At 34.6% G+C, this 18552-nt stretch overlaps 2 protein-coding genes and 2 long non-coding RNA genes across 5 annotated transcripts; 2 read left to right on the top strand and 2 right to left on the bottom strand.

Annotated features, from left to right (window-relative positions):
- Positions 1-443: 443 nt before the first annotated feature.
- LOC125594680 lies at positions 444-916 on the bottom strand. The gene is made up of 2 exons (XR_007329949.1): positions 860-916; positions 444-677 (listed from the first exon to the last, which is right to left on the bottom strand). It is a non-coding gene; the product is annotated as an uncharacterized LOC125594680 (long non-coding RNA).
- Positions 917-2088: 1172 nt separating this feature from the next.
- On the bottom strand, positions 2089-3614 carry LOC106366917 (chaperonin-like RBCX protein 1, chloroplastic). Of its 2 annotated transcripts, XM_013806599.2 has the most exons (6): positions 3355-3614; positions 3119-3213; positions 2924-3041; positions 2728-2744; positions 2553-2615; positions 2089-2453 (listed from the first exon to the last, which is right to left on the bottom strand). In XM_013806599.2, the coding sequence occupies exons 1-6, from the start codon at positions 3503-3505 to the stop codon at positions 2421-2423; spliced, it is 477 nt and encodes a 158-aa protein (XP_013662053.2). In that variant the 5' UTR covers positions 3506-3614; the 3' UTR covers positions 2089-2420. The 2 variants fall into 2 exon arrangements, with proteins under 2 accessions (XP_013662053.2, XP_013662054.2); XM_013806600.2 differs by lacking the exon at positions 2728-2744 and having other exon boundaries at positions 2553-2617.
- Positions 3615-4259: 645 nt separating this feature from the next.
- On the top strand, positions 4260-4805 carry LOC125594679. Its single transcript, XR_007329948.1, has 2 exons — positions 4260-4367; positions 4530-4805. It is a non-coding gene; the product is annotated as an uncharacterized LOC125594679 (long non-coding RNA).
- Positions 4806-11435: 6630 nt separating this feature from the next.
- Positions 11436-12879, top strand: LOC125594681. Its single transcript, XM_048770781.1, has 2 exons — positions 11436-11767; positions 12102-12879. The coding sequence occupies exons 1-2, from the start codon at positions 11506-11508 to the stop codon at positions 12356-12358; spliced, it is 519 nt and encodes a 172-aa protein (XP_048626738.1). The 5' UTR covers positions 11436-11505; the 3' UTR covers positions 12359-12879.
- Positions 12880-18552: the final 5673 nt, after the last annotated feature.

Genomic DNA, 18552 nt, shown 5'->3' with positions numbered 1-18552 from the left:
TCAGACAATGGGATTCCACCTGGCCTTTTGCGGGATCTCACTCAGACCATCGAACAAGCTGGTCTAGCCAACCTCTGTTGTTCTTCAGAGAAATTCTAGAATGTTTCTTTTTCTTTTTTGTCTTTGGATCAGAGTTTCCGTAACTGTTACTGTAACCAGAAAATGTTGGCACTTAAACGGGGTCTCTCATATCGGAAGAAACAAGACTTGTGGTATAGATTTAATTATTTTATCGAAAATATTTTCTCATTATGCGGGTTGGAGTTATTCACAAATTATTCTTTTGGTAAAGTATATATTTGGCTAGTATGTTAATCAAGTTTATTGTTTAAAAATCCAAGACATGAATGTGAACAACAAAATTGATAAATGAAATTATGTTTTATTCAGCAAATAACTTATGTCAGACATATACTATGTCAGACATATACAATAGTTTTTTGGGGATCAAAATACAATAGTTTTATCATTACACTTTCAACTGTTTGGTGGAGGACCTCCACGACAACCGGGATGTTCTGGGATACAAGGATCGTTAGAAGAACCAAGGTTTATTGCATTTATATTGTTTAAATTATGACACACACAACTTTCACGAATATTGTTGCAATAGCCTCCACATAACTTTTTGCAGTCATTGTTGTTCTTACAAAAATTCCCCACTGCAAGATTCTGACCTTGAACACACCAAAATATAATAAAGTGATATTAAAAACAAATATACTAAGAAAAGTTTTAAAATAAACAATTTAAAACTGATTTCAAAAAAATCTTTTTTTTTTCTCTAATCTGGATATATGTATATTGGTAAAAAAAAAATACATTTTGGTTTGTTTGAAATATATGCATGCTTACTTACGGAAAATGACGACAACAAGACAAGCCAATAACAATAATTAAGGGAAATGGTCTTCATTCTTCACGTAAATGATTTTTTAATGATTGATGAAATGAAGTTACTCTTCATCGCTTTTTATAGTCCAACTAGATGATGGCTATAATCAACCATAAAATCTGGAACAATCGTTTTTCTTTAGCTTTTTTTTTTTTATTACTCAAGGAAATATACAAGGTGTAATAGTACTATATTTTATCACCAAATATTGCTACTAAAAATAATAGGGAAATTTACAAACAAAAAAATAGCTACTATCAATAAATTTGGAAATGTGGTGAAACTTTTATAATACTATGGAGAAGCTAGGGATGTGGCTTAGTCCTGCTACTTTAGAGCTTTATCACATTACTTGGGATGATTCTGCTTCATTGCTTGAGAAGCAGTTCCATACACTAAGGTCGCTTATGAGGTATGCAGTTCCATACACTATATTTTAAACAACATTTTTTAATCTAACAATGCGTTATTATTCATAAGGCGTAATTCTCTCGGTAACGATCTCAAACCGATCGTGGAATCTCAAAAGAAGATATTAGGAATAGGTCGTCGATGCAGACATTTGCAACACTTAGCCCCATCCCTGAATTCATGCAATGGTTCCTCTCAAACTTCTCATCTCACATCAAGATTTGGTGAAGATGAGGGCGGTGGTACACAGAGCAATTCAAACTCATTCAGCGAGAATGTATTACTACCAGAAGAGGAACAAACCCTTATGAGTCCGTCAGAATAAGAAGCTTTTTTAATCAATGCACTTCATTTATGCTATTATCAAATCTTGTTCAAGGCATTAACTCAACGATTCTTGTTTATGCAGTGATTCTTCTTCCGGTAGCAACGCAATGAAGTTCTATTAAACCTTCTATCACAAAAGAACTGCTATTGGGCTACTTCACCTTGTATATTTCCAGTTTAAGAACCTATTCTTATGTGGTTTTGTGCTAGGTATGTTCATTCTTGTATATCTAATGTTAACATGAATCATATAATCATAACCTCTACTGTTTTTTGTCTTGATTTTTTACATAGGTACCTTTGCAGGAGGAGAAGAGAGGAAAAACTTAGACTCTGTTGCAAACTTCCACTTGCAAAACGTAGCGGTAAGTCTAGTAGCAATATGGTTTAGACAAACATTTTGTGATTGAGATTGATTGACATTAGATGGTTGAAAGAATAAATTGGATGGCTGATCGATCAAAGAAAAGTATTCATTTAAGTGGAGGCATTGTGGTTAAGTATGTCTACAGGTTAGAGAACATTGAATACTATGCCTAATCTTATTTTGGTTCAGGACAAATCCATGCCTCTCCTAGTATCCATGTAATCGATCCTGATTCTTGATTAGTTTTGTTATTTTCAAGAAAAGGTTTAATGATTAAAACTCTATGGACTATGATTAACACAAGCGCAATGGTATATATGTATGTGTATGTACAAATGGTTTCATGTGTGTATCCTCTGGAGACTTGAGAGCTTTCACTTATCCGTATCAGTTTCGACATGGCTAGTCTCTAAGACGTATTCACGCATGATTTGTGTTGGATCTATCCACATTCTGCATTTTTCACAAACACAAGATGCTTATGTTACATTTACATACTTCATATTCAGTCACTTGTATATATAGAGAGAGATTATGGTGAGGAGTGATAACCTTGAACGCGAGGCGCTGTAAATTGTCCCATTCGAAATCGTTTTTACAATAAGCAGACCGTACCTACGTTAACGGTTACAAAAAGGTTCAAAACCGTAAATACAAAACCTAGAGATATATGAAGTGTAGTTTTGAAAATGTATTAAAGGAGAAAAGAAAGAAAAGCTTAGCTTACCTCTAAAATTCGAAGGGCTTGCATTGATCATGAGACGACAACAGAATTTGATTAGTTTATTATATAAAGCCAGATATAAATGTATGAATATATAAGTATATACTAAGCCTATGGATATATAAAATGACTAATATTTAACAAAAAATATTGTAATCAATTTATTTACTAATGTATAACAGGTGGTTTTATTTGGTACCTAAGTTCATGTGACGCGAAGAGCGACGCATGAGAGCAGCGCAGAACTTATCGCCGTCACTTACTGAGTTTGTTTCTAAGAACTCTCTTAACTCTAAATACGCCTCAGGGTTATAACTCTGTCATTAATTAATTAATCACACAAAACATTTTCTTAAACACTGTAAGTTAAATGCGAATTTTGAATTAAATTGACCTCAAGCTGAGCAGACACTATCCTCACTGCAACGTAAGTAAAAAAGTCATGAAGATGCTTCGCTGCCTTAGCCTCCGGTGAAGCTTCTCCAAAGCCTAACTCAATTAAAAAACAACACTTCAATAAAAAGTACACAGTAATCTTTTGTTTTGGGCAACAAAGTACACAGTAATCTATATAGAGAATAATACAATATATGGATAAAAAACACATTTTCTTACAAATATATGACATACCGGGAACGTACATCTTGCTAGAACAAATGCGAGTTGGTTTGCGAGTTCGCAACTTCGGCATTAATGGATAAGAAAAGGAAGGTTTTCCAAGTTTTCGAGGATTAAAGTAAGTGAGGTAAGAGTGATGAAGGAGGGAAGAAGATGACTCCATTAGATGTTTCGATGAAGAAAAGTCGAAGGAGATGCGTTTTTTTTTCCTTGTTGGTCGTATATAAGAAATGAATTAGGTTCACACATCAAAATATCGGAGATATGGATAAATAAATGTCTTCTGTATTTTTTAAAAGAAAATATCTTATGTTTAAAAGTATAACGACAACACATCTTTTATTTCTAATAAAAATCTGTCATAAAATCAAAAGAAAAAATATATTTAAAAAGCATTTTTTATATGCACGATGACTATAGTTAAGTCCATATCAAAATATATTCTGAGACTTCAGATTTTATTTATACATGCCTAAACTTTTTTATGACCAAGTTGGATCAATGGATTGGTTTTTCAACCATTAATTATTTTTAAAATTAATATGTGGGGTTTAAGGTTGTAATTTTATTTTATTTTAATTTAGGGAAATTAGCTGTATAACGCTAAAAATCACTAATCAGCTACATGTCCATTTTCCTAATACTACTATACACACTGTGTCTTTTCTATAATAATTTATTTTTCCCTTTCAGCAATCGGTGAAATTTACAGACAGAAAATAAAAGTTAATAACTATTACCTGTCAAAGTAATTCATGGCAGCTCGATATTCACATCTTCCTTTTTGTAATTTTTCTTGGAAACTTCTATGATTGGCATGTTCTCACTCATGGAGTAGATCAATATTATCACCACCGCCTGAATTCTAGAGTATTTTATGATCGAGAAACTTCTCTAAAAGTCCTAACCTTCTCTGTCCGAAACCGCCAAAGCGCCGCCGCAGTTACAACCGAGGCGGCGATGAGCTTCACCCGGGTCGATTCGCCTCCACATCACCGATTCAACGAAGATCCTTCTCAAATTCTGTAAGTTCTGGTGCTTTGCTTGATTTATAGTTTTGTGGCATTGATAATACATTGGTATTAGAATACTATAATATGGAAATAATAATTAGTTGACGGACAAACAGTATAGAAAATTAAATATTTGAAAACTGGGTTTAGAACTAATTCTCCCTAATAACGTAGGTGATTCAGCTGATGGTGACAAATTAAAATATGAATGACAAGCGTGCACCATATCTGAGATCTCAATAACAATACTGCAACATGGAAGTTGCATATGAATGAAGTGGAATGAAGTGGCGTTACTATTCCATTTACAGATTCTTGTTCTATTCTACATGGACATATTATGTAATGTGATATATTTTGTTACTATACAATTTTGTCATGTTCCATTCCATTTGACGATTACTAAAAGTGCTCTATTTTATTTAAAAATATAGTTTGTAACTTTCTTAAGTTCTCTATCGTTACATGTTTTTGAACCTATAAAAATTGTACTATGATCTAAACTGTATAGTTTAATATTTCATAATAAAATTTAATATTACATAATATTATGTACTTTTTAGATTTTGATATATAGGTTTAGGGTTTATATTTGAGTTACGGTTTAGTGATTTGAGTTTAGTATTTAGAAAGTGAGGGAGTATGGTTGGGGCCAGTATTAACTTCTTTCATGCAATCATAAACTTTCATAATTTTATCAATATGTACTATGTTATTTATTTTGTTCCATATACTTAGGTTTATGGTTTATATTTGGGTTTAGGGTTTACTGATTAGGGTTTAAGGTTTAGTATTTAGGGATTGGGATGAGACTGAGAGAAGATTTAGTATCTAAGGATTGAGGTTGAGTTATGTTTAGTATTTAGAGGTTGTAGGTGAGGTTATAATCCGATACTACAACAATGATATGGAATAGAACACTTGGTGCTTATGCATGTGGTCAATAAATGTATACGTGGATGACTCTTCTTTCTTTCATTTGGAATAGTTTTCAAGTATTTTTGACTTTATATTATACTGGACACATTATTTCCTCACACACTTACTTGATACCTGTAAAGATAAAGGATAAAATCGGATACTTTGTGGCATAAATGTTAGAAACTACATTATGTCAAAATCAATGACATTTACCTAATTTGTATTGAAAATATGGCTAGTTTGCAAATAAGCCCTTTAATTTAAGTTTACGCACTCATTTATATCGATCATAACACGTTCCACGAATAGTTCAAGGTTATAAAATAGTGTTAAACTAGATAGATGTGAAAAATTCGTATTTGTAGAAATTACGTTTTACAAATCAAATTCACCTAAACCAGAAGCAAGTAAAAATATTATAAACGTGCATCTCAAAAGTTGTTGAACAAGTAAAAGTATTCTTATTTATAGCTGTTGAGTTAAGTTTGAAGAAAAAGGAAACTTAAGAAACAAACTATTGACCTAATCCTATCATGTTGAGGATTGGAAAGTATAATGTATTTAGGAAGTTTTCTAGATATGTTATCTAATAGGATTAGGAAATAGAGCTCTCTATATATATTGATAACAATGATAATGATGGGTGTGTGCGTTGAGTGATTCTTAGAGAGCTTGATTGAATTGTTGCTTGATTGAATAAGAGAAGAACTTCTTATTATTGCTTTGAGTTTCTATATTGCTTTGTGATTCTATATTTGGTATCAGAGCCTCAAGAATCAATTCAAAGCTTGAAACAAACAAATGGCGGAAGTAAAGGAAGAAACTGCGGCAAGCAAGGAGTCTGGCCGAACCTCCATCAAATTCCCAATGCTAACTACATCAAACTATACTGTCTGGTGTATGAGGATGAAGATAGCACTGAAAGTCAGCGAGGTTTGGGAGGCAATTGAACCTGGAATCAAAGATGAGAAGAAAAACAACATGGCAATAGCGTTCTTGTTCCAATCTATACCAGAGGCACTAATCCTTCAAGTTGGCGACTTGGACACAGCTAAAGGTGTATGGGACGCAATAAAAGCACGCAATCTCGGAGCTGAGAGGGTCAGAGAAGCGAGACTACAAACTTTAATGGCAGAGTTTGATAGACTTATGATGAAAGATGGAAATACGATCGATACCTTCGTAGGCAAGTTATCTGAGATTTCTTCAAAATCTACAGCGTTGGGAGAGGTGATAGAAGAATCAAAGATTGTTAAAAATTCCTAAGAGCTTACCAAGAAAGAAATACATTCAGATCGTTGCTTCCATTGAACAACTTCTTGACCTTAACACGACGAGTTTTGAGGACATTGTTGGAAGGTTAAAAGCTTATGAAGAAGAAGACTGGTATCAAGAAGATTGTAGTTGTTTTGAAGGATCTAATGGCAAAACTATAAAATCGAAATTTACAGATCTGGTTAATAATTAAAAGAAATAATGATGATAGAAAAAGAGGTGGTGATTAAAGACACAATAAATATAAAGCACAGTGTGAAGTTGGTGATAGCGTATCATAACGGTGACGGAGGGTAAGGCGGTGGGGATGAAAGAAGAGTGGTGGTAGTTCATAATCAAAGAAGAAGAAGAGAAGTGTATTTTTTTTTCATTAACCGGTAACTAAGAAGGGTAATATAGTATATATTCATAAATAATGGAGGAACTTTTTTTTTGGGTTAGATAGTTAATTATGATATTTTTTGTGTGGCTATACAGTCCAATTCCCAAAAAATAAAATATTATTGTTTTGTTCCTTATTCGGATAGAACTAGTATCCAGATTTTATATATACTAGAGCCGCTGTCCGCGCTTCGCGCGGATAACATGTTTAACTAAAGGGAAATTTATATATTTTGGTAGTTTTTAGTTTAAGAAAGTGTTAGTTTATCTTTGTTGTTGTAGAATTAACCATAGAGCTTTTGTTCTAATGTGATGCGGTGATCAGTTTCTCTTTCTAAACAATAGGAAGTTTGAATAATATATTGTGTTGAGCAATCAATTTCCGTATGAGAAAAAAGTATCTGAGTGTGCCTTTTTAATTAACGTAGGAATCGGTAACACAAATTTTAAAGCAGTTGATTTTGTGGTTTGGTGTGTTGTTGTTCGATTCCATGTGGAGTTATGCCATCAGACTTAGGATGACAGTTTATTCCTCTTTTGGAAGCGTTGTATGATATCAATGTCGTTGTCAAAGTAAAAGCGCGATCCTGGTGTGGTTGTGAGTGATAATTTCCCTGTAAAGTGAAATATTCGTAAGCATTTAGTTGGACATAAATTTATGTTAGTTTATTACCTTCATACCGTGGTGGAATGGATGATACTTGTGACGATTACGATTTGGTTTTTTCTGGTAGATATACGATTTAACTCCCTGAAATTAGCCGCCTCGTTGTCCCATATAGTTAGACGTACAACTTTGGATCTACAAAAAATTATGGTATTATATATTATATTGGTGAAATCAAATCATTTAATAAAATGTTTAAAACCTGTCTAGACGCAATCCAATGATGATCTTTGTATTTGTGTTGTGGTTATATAAATCACTTCCTTGGATAAGGTACATTCGGCCAACAACATCTGTGGGAATAATTTTTAGTGCAAAAATAGAGAATTTATTGGTATGTGAGATAGTAAGGGTTTTTTTTTTTTACCTGGGAGGAAGTTGGTTGCACTTGCTAAGCTGATCAACTGGGTGTAGTGTTGGGGACGGAATATGTACGGAGGAATTGGTGGAATGTTTTCTTGAATTTGTGTAATAATTGTGGTCTCGTTGATATTGATTACGTATGGATGAATGGTAAGCTTATACCGTTGGTTATTGGGAAGAAGGTTAAAATATCTAATGTGATAAATTTTCTCTTCTTCGAACCGTTGGTACATTTTGTCTGACGTAGAGATAGGCACCCTCCCCTCCATTTGTTGTTCATGTTTAATGGTTAAAAGCAATCATTTCAAATGTAGTTGGAGTAATAAAATATAGTAATTTCTTAGACAAACCTGGATGTCGAGACAAATGAAAGTTGTTCTTAGGAAAGCATTTTTGTTTTTGTGGTTTGTGATGGGCCACATCCTAATGATCCTAACGATTATTGGTTGTGGTCCGAGGTAGTCGCTTTGGTTTTTGCGATCTTCGGCTGCATCTTCTGCACACATAAGAATGAGAATTATTTTGTATTGTCAATTTTTTATAATTTGTATATTTTTATGTGTGGTTCAAAGTTTTTACGCGCGGAACATGCTTTCAAACATATTAATTTTATGTGATAATCCACGATGATTTGGAGGTATGTTATATTATTTAATTCCAACGCATATTTGATGATGTTTTGGGTGTTATTTGTTTGATTTGTCAAACTTTTTTTGGTTTTTCAAAATACAGTTGATCAGTTTTAAAATTTAAGTGTGTTGTAAATCATTTTTAAAAGGAGAATAAAGTCATTATCATTATTAAGAGCAAATGTTAAAGTCTTAAAACATAGAAGCTTAAAACAGAGAAGCGAAAATCATAAATAAGATGGTGGACTTTTTGACGAAGATGGTGGTAGATGTGATGAGATTTTCTTGGAGAGCCTGAAAATTTATTCTGAAATAAATCAGTTAACATAACTTTGTAATAGAATATAATAGGGATACGTACTTCCATCATCAGGGAAGGAGTTTTAACTCTGATTCATTCTTATGATAGGTAGAATACTGCATAGCAAATTAATGTGAATTATTAGATAGATAATGACTTAAGAAACCTTCGATGAGATTCTGAGTTTTGAATTTTCTGTACTCTCATAGGAACGAAGGCGGTTGAAGATTTCTTTGTAGACTATGTTCTTCACTTTCCGTGGGTGTGAATCTTCGCTTTTGATGATCTTTAATCATGCTTTGCTGTTACACGTGAGAGGGCCACATAGAGTTGACCATGTGCGAAGACCGGTCTAGGTAGATATAGGATAACCTCTTTTAAGCTTTGCCCATGGCTTTTGTTGATTGTCATTCCATAACACAATCTGATAGGGAATTGTCGTCGACGTAAAGTGAACGGCAGATTTGTTTCATCATGCAAGAGAAGAACTCTTGGGATTAAAACTTCGTCTCCAATGTGTGAGCCAGTGATTATGTCTGCCCTAAGCACTCTTTCGCCTATGTGGGTTAGGATCAAACCGAATTAGTTTTCTGACAATGATTAATCTTTACTACCTTAAATCAAAGAAAACAAATTAACTATATAGTTTATTTTAAAATTTAAACAAAAACTAAATGTTTAATTATTTTCTCGATAATATAAATTTATGAAGCGAAAAGTTTAATTTTTAAAAAACTTTCTAAATTTGCGATTACAATATTTTTGAATATGACAATAAAAAAATATTTTACTAATCTATATATATATATATAGTTACAATTTTAATAATGAAATAATAATCCGAAAATATATACATAGAAGAAGATACAAATACATGTGAAAGTTTGAAAATAATCTATTCAATGAAAAATATATCGTATACTTATTATGTTTTAAAAATTGATAGATACATATATATTATAATATATACCAATTTAGAATTGAAAACAAAATGTTTATATAAAAATAAATGAAAACAAAAACTGAATCAATGCTAAAATATTAAGACTAACATTAAGTTCTTCGTTATAGCATTTCTCACTTATCAGCCAAATGATGATCATTATTTGAAAAGTTTTCTGGGAAAGTATTAGTTTTCATTTGAAACCGAATTAGTTTTCTGGAAAAGTATAGATATTAAAGTATGTTACAATAAACCATAAAAACTTACAGTCAAACAATTTCGGTTTGAATGTTGATCGAGCATTTATTAGACGAACTGAAATATTTATAGTTAGATTAATATCCAATACAACATTATTACTTGGACACTCCTTATAATAAAGACACACCTTTTCATTTCGTACGTGATCCGAGCGGATGTCCTCGTTTTCTTTTATGCGTTATTCCGGACGAATTTTCTGCATTTCAAAAAGAGATAAGTTCTTATTTGTATCAGAGTTAGTGAAATCTTACTTTATATAAATGAGTTTGATTTTTTGTTATATTAGATAGTTTATATTATAATACGGAAAAACTTACCAAAATTTTATACAAAATAATGTATTCAGAGAGCTGTTATTTCGGAGTCAATTTATTCAAATTCTTCTTCCTAAGCAATTAAGGAATTAAAAACTATTGTAACATCATTTAGGTTGAATTCATTTTGGTCTATTGTATTTTGCACTCTATTAATGAATTTTTTTAGAAATTAAGTGATGTGTGTTATTGTAGGGTATGAATGGTGACCAGGGAACAGCGAGGAATAATGCATTCCCTAACGTTCCTAAAAAAAATCACCATTCACAAGGAATAATAATTCCCTCTCATTCTCTTTCATTATTTTTTTTTTGTAGAGAATTAAAGAACAAAATTATTCCTTGTTAAATTTGATAAGAAACAATCATTCTTTTCATTCCTGCTATTTTATTCCCGTACATTCTTTTTTTTTCGTTCCTCTTGTTTTCGAATGGTCACCAGTCAGACCCGTAGTGTATTTTCATTTAACTGGGAAAACAAACTCATTGCTTTCATTTATACAATCTTCCTAGTTTAGTTTTTAAATGACTAGAACAAAATATGCATCTAAGTAATTAAATTAAAAATATCATTAAAAGTTAAATTTTTAAAGTATAATATTAAAATTTTCTATGAGTAATATCTGTCATTTTCTGTATTTATAAAGTAGTATTTTTTGTATAGTTGGAACAAATATATGAATTTAGGCAATTAAATAAAAATAAAGACATCTATACTATTAAAGCAGAATCCTATTTGGAAAATTTGAGTTTCGCCCTTGAATTTCATCATATTTATATGAAAATAGGATTAACTTTATATTTATGGTATCAAACAAAATCTTCTTTACAAAAGAAAACATAACCGTATATGTTATTTTCTTGAATGATTTGGCAGATGTCAATATATATTTATTATTTCATAATGTGTAAAAATATATAATACATAAAATAATTTATATATATAATGTTCATCCTGCGCAATGCACGGATCTTAACCTAGTGAATTAAGAGAATTAAAACTTTTACAATATGATATGATTTGTTAATGTTACGATTTAGTTTAATAAACTAAATTACAGAGCGATGGCGACGGTGACATTTTTCTAGGGTTACGATGGATCTTCGAGGATGGGATCCAGGGGATCAAAGGGTCACACGGGATAATCAGAGGGCAGATCTTCATCATTATGAAGGTTCCTGGAGAGGATCGAAACAAACTGGGGTCTCCACCAGGAGAGATCGTGTGGATCTCGGAGGGAATCTCCGAATAAATGGAAATATATGGAGGGCAAGATCCTTAGAATCGGTAAAAGCTTCGGGCTCCTTACGCTTAAGGAAATCATCGTCAAACATCATCCAAAGCCGAGATCTTTGTGGTACGATTGTCGTTCTAATTAAAACGAAATCGCAAGATCTGGGTGTTTTTTCTTTAAGGGTTGTCAAAAGGATACTCCTCAATCTTTTATTACTAGGAGATGGAAAGTATGGTTTGTGAATATGCAAGTCTATTGGATAATTTGGCTGGTTAGAATCGTTGAGTGGATTCAAAATATTTGGTTGCTGACTTCTCGTATCAATCATAGAAGATTTTCTTTAATGGGAATCAAGCTAGGGTGTAGGGTCTTCGATTTACAGCACAACTCAGTTCTCATTTCAATTATCGTTAAAGGTTTTTGTGGCTTTTTCTTTTCTTTGGTTTCAATGACTCAGAGTCAACTTATTGGGAGTGCGAGGAGTGTGGAGGGAAACCCAAAAGACTGAAGATTTCGGGGCCAAACTTTGACAACACGGGGCTCATTCAAGGCTATGCAAAGGCTTTGATTGGTCGATGCATGAATCCTGATGAGCAGAATGTGAAGGCATTGGTGGTGACGCTACCAAAAATTTGGAAATTGATTGGGACAGATTTGGGCTGGGCAAGTTCCAGTTTGATTTTGAGGAAGAAGAAGATAATGACGAGGTCCTAAGGATGCAGCTGTTTCATCTCGACTACTGGATGCTATCATTGGTTCGCTGGCAATCTAGGAAAGAACGACCTTACCCTTCGGAGATCATTTTTGGGTAAAGGTTCTGGGTTTTCCTCTAGAATTTTGGGCTGCCCCGATTTTCGAGAGAATCGGTGAGGCTTTTGGGGAGTGGCTTGAAGTGGATCTTGATCATGGGAGAATCAAAGTGAAGGTAGACGGCTACAAGGCATTATGTTTTGAAACTTCAGTTGATTTCAGGGGAGGAGAATTCCTTGATCGGGAAGAGGCTTTGATTTTTCTACGATACGAGAAGCGCAGATTCAATACGTCATTATGTCGTATCTCTGTAAGTTTTTATCTCAAGTTTATGGATTGGAATAAAGATGGTTTAGTTGGTTTTTACATCTGTTGTGTGGTGGTTCTACTGCGAAGAAATTTCATGTGGACATCTGGTGGAATTTTAATATTGGTCTTAAACAAGGTTGGATTATGTGCGTTAATGAGATTATCTTTTTATTCTAGTGAGACCTTTTATGGGGATACTGTGGTGTTGGTACGGGTTTGAGGACATACTTTAACAATACGGGTGTTACTGGTTCACTGGTTGTAAGTTTTCCAGGTTTTTTATTATGGGCCATGGAAAATTGTAGCAGCCTCAGGAATTATATAAGGGACTATGGAAATATGGGAAAAAGGAATTAAATTATATTGGACATGTCTGTGGGTTTATGGCCTCATGGATTCGACAAAGACGTTTCTCTTACAATCATTATATATGAAAATACTAAGTTGGAATTGCAGAGGACTTGGGAGTCATTGGACCATAAGTTATCTTCGGGAAACATGGCATAATATAAACCAGAGTTTTTATTTTTATCCGAGACAAAACAGGATTTCGAATTCGTACAAAGGTTTCAGGACCATTTTGGATATGATAGTTTGGTTACGGTGGATCCAAATGGGAGGAGTGGTGGATTAGCTCTTTTTTATAATAATGAATTTCAAGTTGAAATTCTATATTCCAGCAAGAGGATGATTGATATTGAGGCAATGGTTAAAGGAAGAAAGTTTTCTTTACTTTTGTTTATGGGGAACCAGTACAAAAGCTAAGAGAACAGGTATGGGAGAGATTAACTCGATTTGAATTAGCACGATCGAAACCTTGGTTTATTATTGGAGATTTAAACGAGATCACTGAGAATCATGAAAAGTTACTAAGGTTATGTTTAGGCATACAGATTAATTTGGAATGGAGGTCATGTGAGGTTACTGTACTGATCAGTGCAAAGATTGGTCTGGTTTTCATCATATTGATAGAAGCAAGGGCTCAGTTTTTTCTATTGTTACAGGTTCGTTTAGTTTCTTTGTCTTTTGTAAAGGAAAAATGTGGTAGGTATGAGAAGAATGTACGGTCAAAATTATGTTGGAGCTCAAGGGAATGGATTGTGGAATTAGGGTATCATTACACCCGTCGATCTTGCTCTTCGGGGCAAATGAAGAACAAAATTTTTAAATGCGAATATTAAGTTGGAATTGCCGAGGAATGGGTAGTAAGTGGACTATAAGCTATTTGAGTGAGATAAAACATAAACATAAACCGGATTTTCTATTTTTAGCAGAAACAAAGCAGGGACCAGAGTTTGTCCAAAAGTTTCAAGGGCACTTTGGTTATGATAATTTGGTCACAGTGGACCCAGTGGGAAGAAGTGGAGGATTAGCGCTTTACTACAATAGTGAGTATCAAGTTAAAGTATTATATTCTAGTAACCGAATGATTGATGTGGAAGCGGAGGCTCTAGGCAAAAAGGTTTATCTTACTTTTGTATATGGGGATCCAGTTCAAGACATGAGGGAGCAAGTGTGGGAGCGTTTAACTAGATATGGTCTGGCGCGGTCTGAACCCTGGTTCATTATTGCCGATCTAAATGAGATTACTGGAAATCATGAAAAAGATGGAGGATCTTTAAGAAGTGCGGTTTCATTCATCCCTTTTAATAACATGATACGAAATAGTGGTTTATTAGAATTCCCGGCTCGGGGAAATAAAATGTCATGGCAGGGGAGAAGAGGAAAAGGGAAAGGGGCGGTGATGGTTCGATGTCGATTGGATCGTGCCCTAGCAAATGAAGAGTGGCATACGTTATTTCCCTGCTCTTTTACAGAGTGTCTGGGGATGGTGGCTTCTGATCATCGGCCAGTGGTGGCTTATCTAGAGGATAAAGTTCACCGAAGGAAAGGACAATTTCGGTTTGATAAGAGATGGATTGGACAAGCGGGTCTCCTGGATTCGATTACAATGGGTTGGGCAGAACCCAACGATGGAAGAATAGACGGGAATACGGTGGGTATTGTGGAAAGAATTAGTAATTGTCGCCATGAGATTGCTAAATGCGGAAGAATAATCCACCTTATGGAAAAGATAAAATAAATGAATTGCAACAAGCACTGGAAGAAGTACAAACAGACAATACCAGGTCACAAGAGGATATTATGGAGGTGTCCCGGAAATTACAGGATGCATACAAGGATGAAGAAGATTATTGGCACCAGAAAGCAGGAACATGTGGTACTCATCTCGGGATCTTAACACAAAATTTTATCACGCTTTAACTAAGCAAAGACGGGTTAGAAATAGAATTGTTGGCTTACATGATGTTGATGGGAATTGGATTACAGAGGATAATGGTGTGGAAAAGGTGGCTATAAATTATTTTGAAGATCTTTTTAGTACGACCTCGCCATCGGGGTTTGATAGTTTTTGGCAGAGGTTACACCGGGAATTACTCCTCAGATGAATCAACGTTTGTTGAGGCTTGCGACGGAGGAGGAGGTTAGAGAGGCGTTGTTCATGATGCATCCAGAGAAGGCACCAGGACCGGACGGCATGACCGCCCTCTTTTTCCAACACTCCTGGCATATAATTAAGAATGATTTGGTGGAAATGGTCAACAATTTTTTGGTTTCGGGGGAAATGGATGCAAGATTAAATATTACTAATATTTGTCTGATTCCAAAAACGGAGAGACCGACAAGGATGACGGAATTGAGACCAATCAGCCTATGTAATGTGGGATATAAAATTATTTCGAAGGTTTTGTGCCAGCGATTGAAAATTTATCTTCCCTTACTTATATCCGAAACTCAGTCGGCATTTGTGGCATGAAGGTTAATATCGGATAATATTCTCATTGCTCAGGAAATGTTTCATGGACTGCAGACTAATAAAGCATGTCAAGGAAAGTATATGGCAATTAAAACAGATATGAGCAAAGCATATGATAGAGTGGAATGAGACTTTATTAAGGCTTTATTAGTGAAAATGGGATTTGATATACATTGGATCAAATTGATGATGGAATGTATTTCCTCGGTCCAATATAGGGTTCTTATAAATGGTCAACCACGTGGCCTTATTGTTCCAAATAGGGGCTTACGTCAAGGTGATCCTTTATCACCATATTTATTTATTCTCTGCACTGAGGCTTTGATTGCAAATATAAAAAAGGCAGAGAGGGGAAAACAACTGACGGGAATGAAAGTGGCTAGAGCTTGCCCATCGATATCTCATTTGCTTTCGCGGATGATAGTCTCTTCTTTTGTAAAGCTCACACTGAAGAGTGTCAAAGCATTCTTAGGATTTTGAAGGAATATGAGGCAGTTTCTGGGCAGCTTATAAATTTTGAGAAGTCTTCAATTCAATTTGGACATAAGATTGAGGAACCCGTTAGACAGGAATTAAGAGATATTTTGGGTATTCAGAATCATGGAGGAATGGGATCCTATCTGGGTCTACCAGAAAATTTGGGAGGATCAAAGATCCAAGTTCTTAGCTTTGTCCAAGATCGTTTAAATAAAAGAGTTAATGGGTGGACTTTCAAGTTTTTTTAAAAAGGCGGAAAGTAAGTGATTATTAAATCAGTGATTACGGCATTACCAAATCATACTATGTCTTGCTATCGTTTACCTAAGGCAATTGTGAAAAAATTGACGAGTGCGGTATCACAATTCTGGTGGAGTCCAGGGGAAGTACACGAGGCATGCACTGGAAATCATGGGACAAAGTATGTGTGGCTAAGGATGAAGGAGGTTTAGGGTTCAAAGACATCATTGATTTCAACACAGCGGTGCTTGGTAAACAGTTATGGCGTCTGATAGAGAGGCCAAACACTTTATTCTCTCGCGTCTTCAAAGGTCGGTATTTCAGAAATGCTTCTCCTTTGGAACCGATCCGTTCATATTCTTCGTCATATGGCTGGCGGAATATTGTCTCAGCTAGATCTCTGGTAAGCAAAGGACTAATCAAACGGGTGGGATCTGGTTCTTCTATTTCAGTATGGAATGATCCATGGCTCCCAACCACTCGCCGAGACCAGCAAATAAAAATCAACACAATTTATATCCGGACCTTACAGTGGAGTCTCTCATTGACTCTAACTCACACAATTGGAATTCACAGGCAATCCGGGCTTTGGTAAATCCACAGGATGCGAAACTTATAGAAAGTATACCACTAAGCAGGTCTCGGAGGATATATAGGGATGGATGGCATTTCACAAAGTCTGGAAAATATACGGTCAAATCAGGATACCAGGGTAGAACGGCTCTATCCAGATAGGGAAAGACCACCATTATTAATTGGACCCACAGTGGATGCTCTGAAGGCTAACTGCTGGAAAATACGTTGCCCACCAAAGTTTAAAACATTTCTATGGCAACTTGTGACATGATTTATAGCAGTAAAGAAAAATTTACATGCACGGGGAATACAAGGGGATATTTCTTGTGGAAGATGTGGAGCTCAGAAAGAGTCTATTAACCATGTGTTCTTTGAGTGTCCTCCAGCAATGCAGGTTTGGGCTCTTTCGAAGATACCATAAAATCCAGCTATCTTTCCGACAAGTGATCTCTTCACAAACATCGATCATCTGTTCTGGAGAGTGGTTCCGCAAATGAAAGATCATCAGTTTGCATGGATACTATGGTATATTTGGAAAGCTAGGAATAATAAAGTTTTCAGTGATCTGGACATTGATTCTTTGGATACGCTTAAACTGGCAGAAACATAATCAACTTTGTGGGCTGAGGCACAAATATTGAATGAGCAGAGGGCTACCCCACCAATAGTAGCCACGATTATGCCCTCAATCCCAGGAAGATGGTGTTTTGCGGATGGTTCATGGAAAGAGGGGGATTCCTTTTCAGGACAAGGTTGGTATAGTACTTTAGAAGGATTTGATGGTTTGTTGGGGGCAAGGAATGTTAGGGCTAGTCTCTCTCCCCTTCATGCGGAGATGGAAGCGCTACTCTGGGCAATGGTATGCATGAGGAATTTACGTCAATTTCAGGTTACGTTTGCAACGGATTGTTCTCAATTGGTGAAGATGATTTCAACACCAGAGGAATGACCTGCTTTTGCAAATTATTTGGATGATATCAAGATCCTGCGCAAGAGAGTTTTACCCGATCAGAGATTATCTATGTGCCCCGAACGCAAAATACAAAGGCGGATAGACTAGCACGCAGTGTTAGGAAGCAGCCGTCTTTCGTCGTTCACATGGATGCAGATCACCCAGTTTGGTTTACAGAGTCAGTATGAGTCTGTAAAAGTCGATGACAAAAAAAAAAAAAAAAAAAAACTTTTACATAATTTATTTTGGTTATATAAAAATATCATTAAATGAAACTTGTTCAACCAATAAGAAAAAAGACAGTATTTTGTAATTGGTCACAAAATTCAAATGATATTAAATTCTATCTAAAATAGTGAAAACATCAATTATTTTGAAATAAAATTCTTTAAACATCCTTAAGTGATACTTAGGTGACACGGAGGGAGTAATATATTATATCTTCATGAAACTAAATAGATTTTTATTATTAAAAATTATATGTTAATTTTATTTGAAACTAAAATGTATAATGTAAGAAAAAATCATTTTATGTCGAAGAACTAGCTTACCTTATGTGGAGTTGAGTCCTCTCCAAAACCATTCAGATTCATATAAGAAAACAGTGTAACCACAACAGTTATATAAGGTAGTCCTCTCCAATCAGAAGATTTATATAACCACGACACAAATACAAAGATCATCATTGGATTGCGTCTAGACAGGTTTTAACATTTTATTAAATATGTGTCCATATTGTTTGAATCAACATTCTTGTTAGCATCATCAGAAGGATCAATTGTATCA

This window comes from Brassica napus (assembly GCF_020379485.1).
Source record: "Brassica napus cultivar Da-Ae chromosome C3 unlocalized genomic scaffold, Da-Ae chrC03_Random_31, whole genome shotgun sequence".
NCBI lineage: Eukaryota > Viridiplantae > Streptophyta > Magnoliopsida > Brassicales > Brassicaceae > Brassica > Brassica napus.
Note: the sequence above shows the minus strand (reverse complement) of the source record. Positions and strands in the feature narration are given on the sequence as shown.

What these genes read in the sequence shown, in the direction of transcription:
- LOC106366917 (XM_013806599.2), bottom strand. Translation starts at nt 3,505, where the DNA reads ATGGAGTCATCTTCTTCCCTCCTTCATCACTCTTACCTCACTTACTTT. An exon ending in TAGCAAGATGTACGTTCCCG is followed by an intron (nt 3,214 to 3,354) that starts GTATGTCATATA and finishes TAATTGAGTTAG; the next exon opens with GCTTTGGAGAAGCTTCACCG. An exon ending in TAGTGTCTGCTCAGCTTGAG is followed by an intron (nt 3,042 to 3,118) that starts GTCAATTTAATT and finishes AATTAATGACAG; the next exon opens with AGTTATAACCCTGAGGCGTA.
- LOC125594681 (XM_048770781.1), top strand. Translation starts at nt 11,506, where the DNA reads ATGGATCTTCGAGGATGGGATCCAGGGGATCAAAGGGTCACACGGGAT. An exon ending in CCAAAGCCGAGATCTTTGTG is followed by an intron (nt 11,768 to 12,101) that starts GTACGATTGTCG and finishes TCAATGACTCAG; the next exon opens with AGTCAACTTATTGGGAGTGC.